Source organism: Tupaia chinensis, unplaced genomic scaffold (genome assembly GCF_000334495.1).
Source record: "Tupaia chinensis unplaced genomic scaffold, TupChi_1.0 Scaffold000539_1, whole genome shotgun sequence".
In the NCBI taxonomy this organism is placed as follows: domain Eukaryota; kingdom Metazoa; phylum Chordata; class Mammalia; order Scandentia; family Tupaiidae; genus Tupaia; species Tupaia belangeri.
Genome location: NW_006160052.1, coordinates 5,629,230 through 5,645,310, shown reverse-complemented (window position 1 = coordinate 5,645,310; position 16,081 = coordinate 5,629,230). Strand labels below are relative to the sequence as shown.

Genomic DNA, 16,081 nt, shown 5'->3' with positions numbered 1-16,081 from the left:
TCTCCCAATAGTCCCACCCTCCCCATTCCGAGTCTAAGTTTTCCCCCTCCTTCAAGGCCTGCACACTGCTGAAGCCTTCCTGATGATTCAGAAAGCCACTTTCTTCTAGGACGATTATTGGCCTTATTGGAGTGGTGGGAGAGAGAGACTAGATTACCTTGGGTTAAGGGATTAAGAGGCCAAGCACTTAGTGCGGGCTACTCTTGAGAAATTTTAGACTGAAGAAGAGAGACTTCTCAGGGTTGAGCATACTCTATTTTTTTCTAAAAAAAAGAACGAGTTGAGAAGAAGAGACGCAGTAGGTGAAGAGGAGGTGAAAATCGGTAGAGCAAGGCCTTGGAGGTAACAGCAAAGAACGGAATCAAAGCCATAGCCAGGAGTAACTTTAGAAGAAAGTCAATTCCTCTAATTTTCCCAAACAGTTTCTCTTTCTTTTCTGTCCCTTGGGAGCTGCTGCCTGCCTGATGAGCACCTGTTTTCTAGCTGATAGCTTCCTTAAGACTGCAGGGGTTTTTCTTGTTTTTGTTTTTTTTTGGTCTCTTTTGATGTCCAAGAATCAGGTTTCTGTTCATCCACGTAGAGTCTTCTCTAGAGGACAAAAGGCCTTTTCTTTTCTGTCCCGGAGAGGGATAGAGCAAGAGAGAGGGAAAGTGAGAAAGCAAGCTGCCAGATCCAGGACTCGAACCGCAGCCGGCCATGTGGAAATCCAGCAGCCCTTACATCCATAGAAGTAAAGGCACTAGATCCAAATGACCATCTGCGTGGTTCATGTCCTGGACCCAGTGGCTTAGAAACTATGCTGGGCGTGTGTGTGCATGAGCCGAAAATCTCAAGAAGAGAGTGAAGGAGAAGGGATTGCAGCATGGCCATTCCTCCTGGGAGATGATTTCTCACTTTGTCTCTCTATCTCTTTGTTTCTCTCTGGTGAGCAGGTGTGCCCTACAGCAAAAACTTAAAAAAAAAAAAAATCAGTGCTACCTAACATTTTGCAATAGTATGTGCAAAGCATGTGGCATAGAAACATCTGTTTATGTGAGATCCTTTCAAAAGCTTAGCAGAAATGCTGTGGTGGCCGTCAGCCTCCATGTTCCTTCAGGCGTATGGAGTGACAGGGACATTGCAGAGCCGGGACACAGGGAGAAAGATCCATTGCCACAATCAAGGCATTTCATGCTGCACTTTTGACTAAAACTTGTCCTTTTCTCTTTGAACCCAGGTCGGAAAGGCGTCTTCACTGGAAGCTCGGGGCTGCAGGTCGCGTACCTGAGCGGGACCGAGTCCTTGAGCGAGCCAGTTCCAGGTTACAGTTTCAGTCCCAAGGACGTGTCTTCCCTGAGAACAATGCTGTGCTCAGCACCCCAGTTTAAGGGTGTCGATATCTTGCTCACATCCCCGTGGCCCAAGTATGTGGGGAACTTTGGGAATTCTTCTGTGAGTAATGCCTGTTCAGTTGGACTTTCTAAAAGCAAATCTTACTGGCTTACATTGGACTTTTTTTCCCTTCCTATATTGAGTATCTTAGCTCTTGGTACCTTTCACTGGAAGTCTTTTGGGAAATTTTTAGGATTCTGAAAGCTATATTGATGAAAAGCAAAAGCTGCTTTAATAGAAGTGTGGTTCACTGATGCCATGGCAGCAATCTTAATTATAAATGAATGGTTCTTTAAATAGACCCTTTTTTGGGAGAGATTTTTGCTACAGGGCGTGTGCATTTGCTGGAGAGACAGGGAGACAGAAAGCAAGAAACCACCCCCTGGGAGAGATGGCCATGCCACAGTCTCTTCTCCATTCTCCTCTTGGGATTTTGGGCATGCATGCACACACACCCGGCGTGAATTTTTAAGTTGCCGGGTCTGGGACTTGAACCACAGTCAACTATGTGGGAGTCCAGCAACATAACTATTATGCCATCTTCTGGTCCTTCAGAATTTTAAAAAAATTGAATTATGGGGGCCAGCAGTTGATGTAGTGGTTGCGTCGCTGGACTCCCACACAGCTGCCTGTAGTTGGGGTCCCAGACCTGGTGGCTTCAAACACTCCCTGCCAACTTCAGCACCATGTGTTCAGCACCCAGGGAGGCCAACACTGTGAGGGAGAGTGCTGAAAGGGAAAGGCCCCAGTTATGTTTACCCTCTTGTATGTGAGGTAGTGCTGGTGACAGCGAGGATAGAGATCAGAGCTGGGGACATTCCAGAGAGGGGCCACTGAAGCAAGGTGGGAGGAGGAAGCATGATGCTCTGTGAGGAACGATGAGAAAACGAGACCCCTTCCTTCTGGAGGGAGTTTAAAGGGAATGTTGATCAAAGTTTATAAATAATCATACAGGGACCAGCAGATGGCATAATGGTTACGTTGCTGGACTCCCACATGGTTGACCACGGTTCGAGTCCTGGACCCGGTGGCTTAAAACTCAGGCCAGCCTCCTGTGCACGTGTCCTCAAAATCCTGAGAGGGGAATGGAGAAGGGATTGTGGTATGGCCGTCCACTCAGGGGTGATTTCTCAATTTCTGTCTCTTTGTCTCTCCTGTGAGCTCATGCAACCTATAGCAAAGGTCTCTCTAAAAATAAGTAAATAAATAACCATACAAAAATTATTTTTAAAAATTTTTGCTGTAGATGTGTTCACCAGAGAGAGACACAGAGAGGGAAAATGAGAAATCATCCCCCATGGAGACAGCCATACTACAATCCTTCTCTATTCTCACCTTGGGGTTTTGGGCACACACGCACATATGCCTAGCCAGAATTTGTTAATTGCCAGAGGGTGCACTTGTCAGAGAGAGGGACAGAGAAAAAGAGAAAACACAGAGGGAGAAAAAAGCACCCCCAAGGGAATGGTCATGCCACAAGCCCTTCTCCATTTTTTCCATCGTGTCGGAATTTGGGCATGCATGCACATGCACCTGGCATGTTTTCAGGCCACCAAGGCCGGGTCTGGGACTTGAACCATGGTTAGCTTTGTGGAATTTGCTCCCTTAACCACTAAGCTACAGGGCCAACCCACCATGCAAAATATCTATGGGGGAGAAAACAACGTAGTTCACCAGCCCCTAAGAAACTACAGCTGACTTCAAGGCTAGTTCTCTGCTCTTTAGCAGAAAGTCGAAAGAGGCAGGCGTAAGTCAGAAGGAAGGTCCTTGGGCCCAGCTGTGGTGGCATGCTGTCTGGACAGCATGGATGGCCCGGGTTTGGTTTCTGATCCAACCCAAAGGTTTGTGCCTGTAATTCAGCCACCATGGAAGCCGGGGCAGGAGGGTAATAGTTGGAGCCTGGCCTGGCAACAAAATAAAACTGTTTCAAAAAGAGCCAGGCATGGTAGCTGCACTTGTAGTCCCAGCTGGGTGGCTGAGCAGGAGGACTGAGAAACAGTGACACTATGGGAAATAAACATCTAATGTCTCTATCTCCAGCTAATATCTTACAATAGAGTTTATTAATAATGTTATAGATGAGGAATTGTGTAATTGCTTATTAACAGAAGCTGGGGATGTTCTGAGAGAAAGCTGGTCTTTTGATAAACTTTGTAATGGGGTGGGGTTGTGCCCTTTCACAAACCACCGCTTCCTTGACTGAAGCAAAAGAAAGGATTGCAGGTTTCTGTGATGAGGCCTTAAATATTCCACACCAAATATTCTGATGATCCTAGAGACCCTGAAAGCTAACTCTTTGTTTTTTGTTTTGTTTTGTTTTAGGTTTTTGCCACAGAGTGTGTGCGCTCGCCAAAGAGAGACAAGAGAGACAGAGGGAAAGTGAGAAATAACCTCCTGGGGGGATGGCCATGCTGTAATCTCTTCTCCGCCATTCTCCTGGGATTTCGGGCGCACATGCACACGTGCCCGTTGTGAGTTTCAAGCGGCCAGGTCTGGAACTCGAACTGCAGTTGGCCATGTAAGAGTCTAGCGCCATAACCACCATGCCACCCGCTGGCGCCTACTTTTCATTTTCTGCATTGACTGTAACTGCACTGTGAGAGCTCCAGGTGCTCTGTAGAGCGCCTTACAGAAGCAGTCTGGCCACTAGGGAGAGTGGGCTTCCCAGAAAATGTTGTAATAATCAGCTTAGGTATTAGTACGAAGGAGTTACTTTTAACTTCTGGTACCCAACACTTGTTCTTATTTCTGCTTTCATGATAATCCAGTTTCCTGATGTGTTTGACTTTTCTCTGACTACTATAAGTGTGAAATTTGCTGTACAGTTCCCTTCTGCCCCATTCATGTCCAGGTATAAATTACGAAGATAGTCCACAGTGTCTTGTTACTGCTTTGCATTGTTGATAACTCTTGGGTCTGGATGGATAACTGAATTTTATTTACTAGGGAGAAGTGGATACCAAAAAAAGTGGTTCTGTGTTGGTCTCCAGTCTCGCCACGAGCTTGAAACCAAGATACCATTTTGCTGCTTTAGAAAAGACCTATTATGAGAGGCTTCCATATCGGTGAGTAGCATTTTGTTCTTTTTGCTTTTTGAAGACTTCACCCTGGGTCTTTTGCGTAAACTTCTCTTGTTCATTTTTAGCTGTTTAATATCTTGGTTCCTTTTGGTTGCTCAGGCACTAAAATGATTAACTCTGGAGCCATTCAAGTTCTCTGAGTTTGTTTCCTAATTTGAAATACAAGGGGTTAGACTCAGTGTTGCTCTTTATAGCACATGGGGTCCTGTTTTTATCTGATCGAGCAGATACTCTTTGTATAGTCTTGAAAACTCAGTTCTAGGTGTAATCAGAGTATTTCAGTTTGGGATTAAGAACTTGTATTGGGGCCGGCAGGTGGCATAGTGGTTGAGGCCCTGGACTCCCACATGACTGACTGTGAGTCTTGGATCTGACTGCTGGAAACTCCTGCTGGGTGCATATGTGTGGGTACCCAAAATTCCAAGAGGACAATGGAGGAGAAAAGAATACCACATGGCATTCCCTCTGGGGGGTGATTTTTCTCTTTTTCTCTATCTATCTATTTCTCCAGTGAGCTCACATGTCCTATTACAGAAATCTCTTAAAATAAAAAAAAATAATAACTTTAATTTTTTTTTTTTTTGGTTTGGATTTAGAGGTATATTTTTATTTATTTATTTTTAAGAGAGGTTTTTTTGGCTGTAGGTTGCATGTGTTTGCTGGGGAGACAGAGAGAGGCAAAGAGACAGAAAGTAAGAAATCACCCCCCAAGGGGGAATGGCCACACCACAGTCCCTTCTCCTCCATTTTCCTGTTGGGATCTTGGGCACGCATATACGTGCACCTGGCGTAAATTTTAAGCCGCTAGGCCTGGGACTCGAACCATGGTCGACTACCTGGGAATCCAGTGATATAACTATTATGCCATTTGCTGGTCCCACATTAAATAAAATAATTCTTTTTTTTTTTTTTGGAGAGGTTTTTGCCATAGGGCGCGTGCGCTCGCCAGACAGACAGAGAGACAGAAAGCGAGAAATCACCCCCCAGGGGGGATGGTCATGCCGCAACACGCGCCCGGCGTGAGTTCTAAGCCACTGGGTCCGGGACGCGAACCGCGGTCGACTACGTGGGAGTCCAGCGACATAGCCATTACACTAACTGCTGGTTCCCTAATGCTCGTGTGTTTTGAATGGGAATGGTGCAGCCTTTTTAGAAAACTGTTTGGCATTTTTGACCCAGCAATTCCACTCTTATTTCAGGAGAGATAAAGACGTATATCCATTTAAAACTTCTACACAAATGATCATAACAGCATTATAATAGCTGAAAAGTGGATCTAACCAGTTGCCTATCACCTGATGAATAGATCAATAAAAAGTGGTATATCAACAAGGTGGAAGTTATTTGGCAATAAGACGGGTCAGAGTATTGATACATGCTACAGCATAGTTGGACCTTGAAAGCAGTATGCTCAGTGAAAGAAGCCAGACACATAATACCACATATTACATGATTCCGTCTATGTGGAATGTCCACATAGTCAGATCTATAGAGATAGAAAGTAGGTATCCGTGGAGATGGAGAGCTTGAGGCTAGCCCATGGCCTGATGGTGAAGGTGGCCAGATCCTACGTGGCCAGATGTATGGCTCAAATCCCAGACCGGGACAGCTTGAAAAGCATACTAGCAATGTGTGTTTGTGCCCAAAATCCTGAAAGGAGAAGGGGGGATTGCAGCATGACCATGCCCCTTACAGAAGAACTTTTTTGCTTTCTTTCTCTCTCTCTCTCTCTGTCTCTGTCTCTTTGGTGAGTGTATGTGCCCTCTGACAAATTAAGGGTGGGGGGAAGAGGTTACTTAGGGCTAGTTTGAGGTGAATAGGGGATGATTTCTCACTTTCCCTCTTTCTGTTTCTTAAGATGCTCACCAGAGAGAGAGCAACAGAGACAGTGAGACGGAAAGTGGGAAATCACTCCCTACAGGGGGATCACCATGCTGCAATACCTTCTCCTTCATTCTCCTCTTGGGATTTTTGGGTGCACATGCACATGTGCCCGGTGCGATATTCAAGCTGCCAGGTCTGGGACTCTCACTTTGACTGACCACGTAGGAATACAGCACTTCAACTACCATGCCAAATGCTGGCCCCTAAACTTTAGGTCTTGAGAGAGACCCACACATATATGCACACAGGGACCCCTAACAGGGTCTCATTGTGCTCTGTACCTCACCCTAGCATTCTAGCCAGCCATGATCATGAGTATACCTGTGGGCAGGCGTGACGTGTTCAGGTCAGCCTGGAGTCAGACTCGGGGTCTCCCCGTATGGCTCCAGCATCAGACAGTGGCACCCTCCCGTCTGTGCCGTCACAGCTAGGCTTCTTTCTGGTGTTCATTATTTTAGTTTTTAATACACAGAAGAAGAGGGAGTAGTGAAATGAACCCTCCCATGACCTTGAAAGAGCTTCAACACTTATCAACATTTTGCACATTTTTTTTCATAAAGCTGTCTAAGGGCTTCCTTAATTCATTTATTTAAGTATAATTTACTGTAGGACACATATGCCTACCCTAGTGAGACACACACACACGGGAGGGGGGGAGTGAGAAAGCACCCCACAAGGATGGCCACGCCACTAGCCCTTCTCTTCCATTCTCCTTTTGGGATTCTGGGCATGTACAAACACTCACCCAGCATGTTTTTCCAAGCATTTGGGTCCAGTACTCAAATCGTACTGTCAACCATGGAGAATCCAGCCACCATAACCACTGAGCTCCGGGCTGGCCCCATTTTGCCAATGTTACAACTTTTAAAAAAAAATTTTTTTTTTTGAGAGGTTTTTTCACTATAGGGCGTGTGCACTCGCCAGACAGACAGAGAGAGACAGAGAGACAGAAAGTGAGGAATCACCCCCCAGGGGGGATGGTCACGCCGCAATCCCTTCTCCTCCGTTCTCCTCTCGGGATCTTGGGCACGCACGCACATGTGCCAGCGTGAGTTTTAAGCCACCGGGTCCAGGACATGAACTGTGGTCGACTACGTGGGAGTCCAGCGACATAGCCATTACGCTAACTGCTGGATCCCAATGTTACAACTTTTTTAAAACCAAAAGTTGAAGTTTTGGTATTGTTCAGAGATGTAATCTTATCATTTCCTAATGATAGCCCTGTGGGGTGGGGATTGCTTCTCGCCTAGATGGGATAGGTAACATTTTCTCAGTAGATAGGTGACTTATCTGGGATTATGTGACTTAGGGGGATGGATTCAGGACCTCTGCTCTTTTTATGGCCTCATGGAGTCTGCATATTTCACAACTGTGAATCCGAATTGCAGTGTTGCTAGCCTGTTCTCTCATATGTTCTAGAAACCACATTGTTCTACAGGAAAGTGCACAGCATGCTACCCGCTTCATAGCCCTGGCAGACGTTGGAAATCCAGAGAAGAAAAAGGTAAAGATTGGATTATGTGGTGGTAGGTTAATCATCACCTGTGGCATAATGGTTACATCATTGGACTCCAATGTAGTTAACTGCAGTTCAAGTCCCGGACCCGGTGGCTTAAAACTCACACCGGGCTCATGTGCATGAGTGGCCAAAATCCCAAGAGGAGACTGGGGAAGAAGGGACTGTGGTGTGGCCATCCCCCCTGGCAGGGGGTGATTTTTTGCTTTCTGTCTCTGTGTCCTTCCAGCGAGCACACACACCCTATTGCAAAACACTCTCTCTCAAAAAAAGTTCATCTTCCTGATACATGTCTACCTCGCCCAGTCTGCCATTCATGATTTCCTAGGGCCAAGAGTAGCCTCCTGTGGATGGAGATAGGTAAAACGAGAGCAGTCGGCCAAGTGGAAGTAGGTAGGGAGCTGACCTGAAGACAGCACCATGGTGTGGATGACAAAGTACACGAGGGTGATAGGCTCAGAGGTAGAAGCAAGGGCTACAGAGGAAGCTCTTTGGGCCGCATTGTGATGGTTGTCATTGTCCCCTTGTCTGAATGACGACCCCTGCCTTGTGCAATGGCTGGGCTTTGCTTTGTGACTCATTACTGGTCATCTTTGGTTAGTTAGCCCTGGAGAGGGCACTTAATTGGCATTTGTGTATTCAGTGAGCCCCAGGTGGGCTGGTTGCTGTTCCCCTTCTTTTTTTTTTTTTCTTCTAAAGTATTTTATTTATCATCATTATTTTAAAAAATTTGACTCGAAAGAGACAGAGAGAATGAGAGAGAGAGAGAGAGAGAGAGAGAGAGAGAGAGGGAAAGTGAGAAAGCAAGCCACCAGGTCTGGGACTCAAACCGCTGTCGGCCATGTGGCAGTCTAATGCCTTAACTCCTATGCCACCTTCCAGCCCCACGGTTGCTGCTCTTCTAATTTTATTCAGTTTCGGATGTTTTGTATGACATTTTTACAATGAAATAGTTAACTACATTTGGAGTGATACTATTTTCTCTAATGTTGTTGTTATTTTTTTTTCCTCGAAAGTACCTTTATGCATTCAGTATTGTTCCTATGAAACTAATGGATGCAGCGGAACTGGTCAAACAGCCTCCAGATGTCACTGAAAACCCTTACAGAAAACTTGGGAAGGAAGCCTCCGTAGGAAAGCAAGTTCCTGCCCCTGAGGTATGTTCTGCTCGAGGGTGGCATCTGGACGGGATTGCCCGTGACGGCTGTGCTTCTTAGAGTTGGACTTTAGTGCATAAGTGGAGTCCTTGGGATTAAAATCTGCTCATTTTTTTACTGTGAAGTCAGGGTAGTGTTTAGGAATCTAAATAGATTTCAGCTAAGCTCATTTTCTTTTCTTGTATTGATAGTTTGAGGCTAACAGTTTCAAATGTTCGGTCTTCTTTTATCTATGCTTAGTTCATATGGTGAGGTTACAGTTTCATTTATTAAGCCTTTTTCTTGTCCAAAGTTGATCATCTGTTTGTCGCTTTTTAGGTGAAGATCCAGCTTGGTAGCAATGTAATTTAGATTTTATAATGATTACTGATACACAAATAAGATTCATCCTGAAGAATTTTTATTTTCTAGAGGGCCATGTGTTTGCCAGGGAACAGAGAGAGGGAGGGAAAGTGAGAGCGACCTCTCCCTGGGGCATGGTCGTGCTGCAGTCTCTGCCTCTCCTTTCAGGATACTGGGCACAGATGCACGTGCACCCAGTGTGTTTCTCAGTCTGCCGGGGCCAGGGCTCCAACTGTGCTGTCAGCCATGGGGCATCTAGCTGCCCAACCTCTATGCCGCTGGCTGGCCCAAGAAATTTTCTTATTAGCAGACTCTTATGCAGTTAATTCTTTCCCCACAAGGAGTACCCAGTTCCCTCATGGTCTGCTTTTTCAGACTTCTTTCTTTCTTCACAAACAGACTTTTTTTTTTTTTAATAATTATTTACATAATTTTATTATTATTATTATTATTATTATTATTATTATTATTATTTTAATTTGCTGTAGGGCACATGCATTCACCAGAGAGACGGAGAGAGAGGGAAAGTGAGAAAGCAAGCTGCCAGGTCTGGGACTTGAACCTTGGTTGACCCTGCGGGGATCCAGCAACTTAATCACCATGCTACATGCTGGCACAAGAGCAGACTTTTACCTCTTTAATTAAAGCTGAATTAGAATTGTTTGACCTCTGACATTGTAGGATTATATTCTGTCCCTATTGAGAGAGAAAGGAAAAGGAATTTAGGGAGCGCACATTGTTCTAAGAAGAATTGCTGTATAATTTGCATTTTAAGTTGTTTTTCCAAAGAGATGAATTTGGCAGTAGCTGGGTATGTGTGGAGGTGTGTGACAAAGTTCTGCCATCAGGGTTGGGAAGGTCCTTTTGTTTCCCAGAATATGCAAAGAAGGCTGAGGGGAAAGGTAGGCATGGCAGAAATGTTCCCTTGGGTGTCAGTGGTTGGCTACTGGTCTAAAGGTTAGTGGAATGATAGTTACTCTTCTGCCTTTGCCATTCCAGGAAGAATCAGCCTGTCAATTTTTCTTTGATTTAAATGAGAAGCCAGGAAGGAAGCGATCTTCCACAGGCCGAGATAGTAAATCGTCTCCTCACCCAAAGCAGCCTCGCAAACCTCGTAAGTACCTTGAGCAACCACTGTTATTTGAGGTTTTACTTGGAAAACGGCATTGCTAAGAGAGTCTCTTCTAGGAGAGGAAGATTGTACAATGAGTCATTAGGGCCAATAGTAAAAATAAAATAATATAAAGATGGCCTAAAAAAAAGGCCTGACTTTAAGGCTCTTCCTTTAAAATCTCCTTTCTTTTTTTTTAAAAAAAAAGAATTATTTTATTTAACTTTACTTGTTTATTTATTTTAATTTGATCAGTGAGGGACAGAGTGAGAGTGAGAGAGAGAGTGAGAAAGCAAGCCACCAGGTCTGGGACTTGAACCATAATCAGCCATGTGGGAGTCCAGTGCCCTTAACTACCATGCCCCCTGCCGGCCCTTCTTTCCTTTGTATCTGTAAAACTCCTTCCTTGGGCTGGCCCTGTGGCGTAGTGGTTAAGGGAGCGAGATTCCACATAGCCAACTGCCCTATCAGTTTTCAAATCCTGGACCCAGAGGCTTTTAAAACAGGCTGCACCTCCAATTCCCAACAGTATGGAGGAATGCAGAAGAGATTCTTGCGTGACCATGCATGCCCCTTTGGGGGTGCTTTCTTCTCTCCTCTCCTCTCCTTCCCAGCCACTATCTCTCTCTTCCTCTTTCCTCTCTATTGACCATATGCACACTCTTTTTTTTTTTTTGAGAGATTTTCACTGTAGGGCATGTGCGCTCGCCAGACAGACAGAGAGAGACATAGAGACAGAAAGCGAGAAATCACCCCCCAGGGGGGATGGTCACGCCGCAATCCCTTCTCCTCCATTCTCCTCTCGGGATCTTGGGCACGCACGCACACGCGCCCGGCGTGAGTTTTAAGCCACTGGGTCCGGGACACGAACTGCGGTCGACTACGTGGGAGTCCAGCGACATAGCCATTACGCTAACTGCTGGTTCCCCATATGCACACTCTTGACCAAAAAAAAAAGGGAGAAATCTTGCATTTATTTGATTGAATTTTATTTATTTATTTAAATTCGACCAGAGAGGGACAGAGTGAGAGAGAAAGTGAGAAAGTAAGCCACCAGGTCCAGGATTCTTTCTGCCGTGTGGAAGTCCGAATCCCTTAACCACCATGCCACCTGCTGGTCCCCTAGTATATGTACATAAAACAATAGGCTAATCAAACTGGGAGGAAGGACTTCAAGACTGTTTCATTGATACCTTCTTTCTCCACTCCATTTTTTTGGTAGAGGTTTTTGCCATAGGGCGCGGGCTCTCACCAGGAAGACAGACAGAGAGATAGAAAGCGAGAAATCACGCCCTGGGGGGGATGGCCACGCCGCAATCCCTTCTCCTCCATTCTCCTCTCAGGATCTTGGGCATGCATGCACATGTGCCTGGCATGAGTTTAAGCCACTGGGTCCAGGACTGGAACCGCAGCCAGCTACATGGGAGTCCAGCGATGTGACCATTATACCATCTACTGGTCCCCATTCCTTTTTTTTTTTTTTTGTTTTTTTACTTTTGGGCACGTGCGCTCGCCAGACAGACAGAGACATAGAGACAGAAAGCGAGAAATCACCCCCCAGGGGGGATGGTCACGCTGCAATCCCTTCTCCTCCATTCTCCTCTCGGGATCTTGGGCACGCACAACACACGCGCCTGGCGTGAGTTTTAAGCCACCGGGTCCGGGACACGAACCGCGGTCGACTACGTGGGAATCCAGCGACATAGCCATTACGCTAACTGCTGGTTCCCCCCATTCCCTTACTTTTAAGGTTGACTCGCTGGGGAGACAGAGAGACAGAAAGTGAGAAATCACCCCCCCCCCCAGGGGGGATGGACATGCTGCAATCCCTTCTCCATTTTCCTCTCAGGATTTTGGGCATGCCCTGGTGTGAGTTTTAAGCCACTGTGTCTGGTACTCAAATTGCAGTCGACTGCTGTTTGACATAACCAATACTCTTACTGGTCCCCAGTGTTCTTTCTTTATACCTTGCTACTGTGGTCAGTGTGTGGTTGCTTGCGGATCCCTCTCCTATAGGTCAATTACAGATGTAGAACTTTCTGATAGAGGTTTAATGTCACTGGCAATGGTGGCAGAGAGTCCTAGTAAGGAGGATGGTGGGCCTGGCCCATTGGAGCAGTGCTGTGGGCCACTCTTGGCAGGATGTGAAGATAAGCAAGGCCCAGCTCTGCAGGGTGATCTCGTGCTGGTGGTGCTCGGATCGCAGTAACACTTGCCTTTCTTCTCCCATGAAGCACAGCCTCCGGGACCCTGCTGGTTTTGCCTGGCCAGCCCTGAAGTGGAAAAGCATTTGGTGGTCAACATTGGCACACACGTGAGTCACTCCTGTGGACCTTTCGTAGAAGAGATGCCTATTTGCTTTATTGAAGCACCATCTACTCATTTTCAGTGTGCAATTCGATGGTTTTTAGTCAGTTTGCTGACTGAACCATCACATCGTATAGTGCCGGAACATCCCAGCACTCCAGTGAGGTCTCTTAAGCCTGATTATGGTGAATCCCTTTGCTTGTCGTATCCCAGGCAACCAGTCTGCTTGCTACCTCCAGCTGTTTGCCTTTTCTGGACATCTCATGCCACCGAATGGCACATATGTGGTGTGTTGTTTCTGGCTCCTTTTACTTAGCATAATCTTGAAGCTGTTCAATACTACATGGTGTAGCACGTAGTATTTTACCCCTTCTTACTGCCAAATAGCATTCCATTATGAGCACATTTTGTCTGCCTGTCTGTCCGCTCATCAGCTGATGGATGGATGTTTGGGTCGTTTCTACTTTATGCCTGTTAGGAATATTGCTGCTGTGAAACATTCTCATTCGAGTTGTGTGACATATATTTTCATTTCTTTTGGCTAGACCCCTAACCAAAAATGGAATGAATTGCTGAGTTATGAGGCAAATTTACCTTTAACTTTTTAGGAAACTATTAAACTATTTTCTTTATTTTTAGTTTGCTATAGTATGTCTGCAGTTCTAGGGAGAGAATGAGAGAGAGAGCAGAGGGGAGAGAAAGAAATCACCCCCACCCCCCACCCCAAGGGGATGGCAATGCTGTAGTCCCTTCTCTTCCATTCTCCTTCTGGGATTTTGGGTGCACACGCACATGTGCCCAGTGTGATTTTTGAACTACTGGGTCTGGGACTTGAACCATGAAATCAGCCATGTGGGATCCAGCTGCTTTAACTTCCATGCCACCTGCTGACCCTAAACTGTTTTCTGTAATGATGGCGCCATCTTACATTCTCACCACAGTGTGAGAGTGTCTGTTTTTCTACATCCTTGCTAACATTTATTGTCTTTTTGACTATACCAATCGCCTGTTTTGTAAGATAGCTCCCTCTTCACTCTCTCACAAATAGGAATGGTTTTTCTAGGGTGATGTTTTTATGTACTTCTTGAACCCCCTATGTTTTTAGTTCATAATACTTGGGAGCAATGTGTTGCTTTTGTTAATTTCTGAGTATCTGAAATAAGGACCAGGGTCAGTAGGTGGTGTGGTGGTTGAGGCACTGGACTCTCACGTGGCCAACCACAGTTCGAGTCCCAGACCTGGTACCCTGCTTTTGTACTTTTGCTCTCTCCTCTCTGTCTCTCTCTGGTGAGCCCACATACCCTATATCAAATTATTATTACTATTTTTTTTTTTGGTAGAGGTCTTCACATTAGGATATGTGTGCTTGCCCGAGAGAGAGATAGAGATAGAGAGATAGAGGCAGAGACAGAGATGAGACAGTAAGAGGGAAAGTGAAAAATCAACCCCCCCATGGGGGATGGCCACGCTGCAATCCCTTCTCCTCCTTTTTCCTCCTGGGATCTGTGGTATGCACACATACCCTACCAGTGTGAGTTTCAAGCCACCATATCTTGGACTTGACCCAAGATCGGCCATGTGGGAGTCCAGCAATATAATTGCTATCGTTCCAAAAGGAGAGTCTTCTGTTGCTTATTCACCTATATTGTATTGAAAATGTTGATACTCTTTTTTTTTCTTCTAAAGTTTATCTCTCCAGTTCCTCAGTGAGTGAGAAATTCAGAGAGACAGAGCCTCCAACAGGGTTTGCTGTTGCAGTTGCCCCCGGCCCCCTCTTCAGCCAGCTCTGGGTCATGGGCATGACTGTGCCCAGCATACTCAGGGTGGCCTCTGGACTTGAACCAGAAACGTTTCCTCGTGGGATTGCCTTGCAGAGTGTCACATTTGACCACTGTGCCACTGTGTGGGCCCAATATTTTTATAGCTTTAGATTCAGAAATTGAGCTTATCCTTTTTGCCAAGCCAGTCAAGAATGATCATGCTTTAATTTGTTTCCAGTATGTATCCTAGCATTATTTTAGACTTTGTCATAGTAAATGAGGAATAAATGACTTCTTCCTCCAGCCTTAACTTTGAGCCTAGCATACTAAAACTGTATTTTGGATTGTTTTTTTCTAAAGGACCTGTTGACCTCTTGTCTGCTCACTCACGGTGTCTTCCCTTCAAAAAATGCCCGAGCAGGACCAGCAGTTAGTGTAATGGCTATGTCGCTGGACTCTCATGTAGTCGAACGTGGTTTGAGTCCCAGATCCAGTGGCTTAAACTCAGGCCAAGCGCGTGTGCGTGCGTGCCCAAGATCCTGAGAGAGGAAAATGGAGGAGAAGGGATTGTGGCATGGCCATCCCTCCTGGGGGGTAATTTCTTGCTTTCTGTCTCTCTGTCTCTCTGTCTTTTTGGCAAACGCATGTGCCCTATAGCAAAAACCTCTCCAAAAGAAAAAAAAAAATGGCAGAGCAGTAGAATAGTCCTGTATGTTTTGGTTTTGGCAGAAATGTTTTTAGGTACTGTTAAAGGCTGGCATCCATTATTGGGAATCATAGTCTTCATCTTGTTGGATGTATCTAAGTTTGAGCTGTCCCCTTCTTCCTTTTGCCCTATTAGGTTGTTTGTTTGCTTTTATTTTGTAAAGTTTAACCAGCTTCATAAGGCTATGGGAATACTGGATGCAGATCATGTTATTTTGGCCTTTTCCTATGAGCCTGTAGGGGATGTAGTGGTGGTGAGAATGTAATTGGGGATGGGGCCGGCAGGTGGCGTGGTGGTTAAGGGTGCTGGACTCCCATATGGCTGACTGTGGTTTGAGTCCCAGACCTAGTGGCTTGCCTTTGCTTTCTTGCTCTCTCACTTTGTCTCTCTCTGGTCAAATTAAAAAATAATAATAATAAAATAAATTTAAAAAATATTAGAATTGGGGGCCGGCCCATGTAGCTTAGTGGTTAAGAGAAGTTGGATCCCATATGGGCAACTGTGGTTTGAGTCCTGGCTCTGGTGGCTTGAAACACGCCAGACATGTGTGTGCGTGTGCTCAAAAGCATACTTATGTGCTGTCCAATTGAGTTGCTCCCACTTCATTTAATACTTGCATCGAAATGTGTAACATCTAACGGCACTCTTCAGCAGACACTGTTGCTGTAACCTCTACAATGAGAGTTCATTGTGGCAGCAGCTGAGTGGCACAGGAATGACCAAGAATAGAAATTGGAGACTTGGGGACCAGCAGGTGGCGTGGTGGTTAAGGCCCTGGACACTCCCACATGGCCAACTGGGGTTCAAGTCCTGAATCTGGTGGCTTGCTTTCTTACTTCCTTCCTCT

General features: G+C 45.7%; 1 protein-coding gene across 5 annotated transcripts in view; it reads left to right on the top strand.

Moving 5' to 3' along the window:
- Positions 1–16,081, top strand: part of CWF19L1 (CWF19 like cell cycle control factor 1) — a 28,627-nt gene that overhangs the window by 8,347 nt on the left and 4,199 nt on the right. For 4 of the 5 annotated variants that reach the window (XM_006157379.3, XM_027775288.1, XM_027775287.1 and 1 more), the window contains exons 5-10: positions 1,217–1,431; positions 4,318–4,436; positions 7,755–7,839; positions 8,868–9,008; positions 10,350–10,464; positions 12,696–12,775. In XM_006157379.3, the coding sequence (XP_006157441.1) occupies positions 1,217–1,431; positions 4,318–4,436; positions 7,755–7,839; positions 8,868–9,008; positions 10,350–10,464; positions 12,696–12,775 (755 nt within the window). Of the gene's footprint in view, positions 1–1,216; positions 1,432–4,317; positions 4,437–7,754; positions 7,840–8,867; positions 9,009–10,349; positions 10,465–12,695; positions 12,776–16,081 lie in introns of those variants that run through there. The other variant, XM_027775289.1, reaches the window with a different exon arrangement.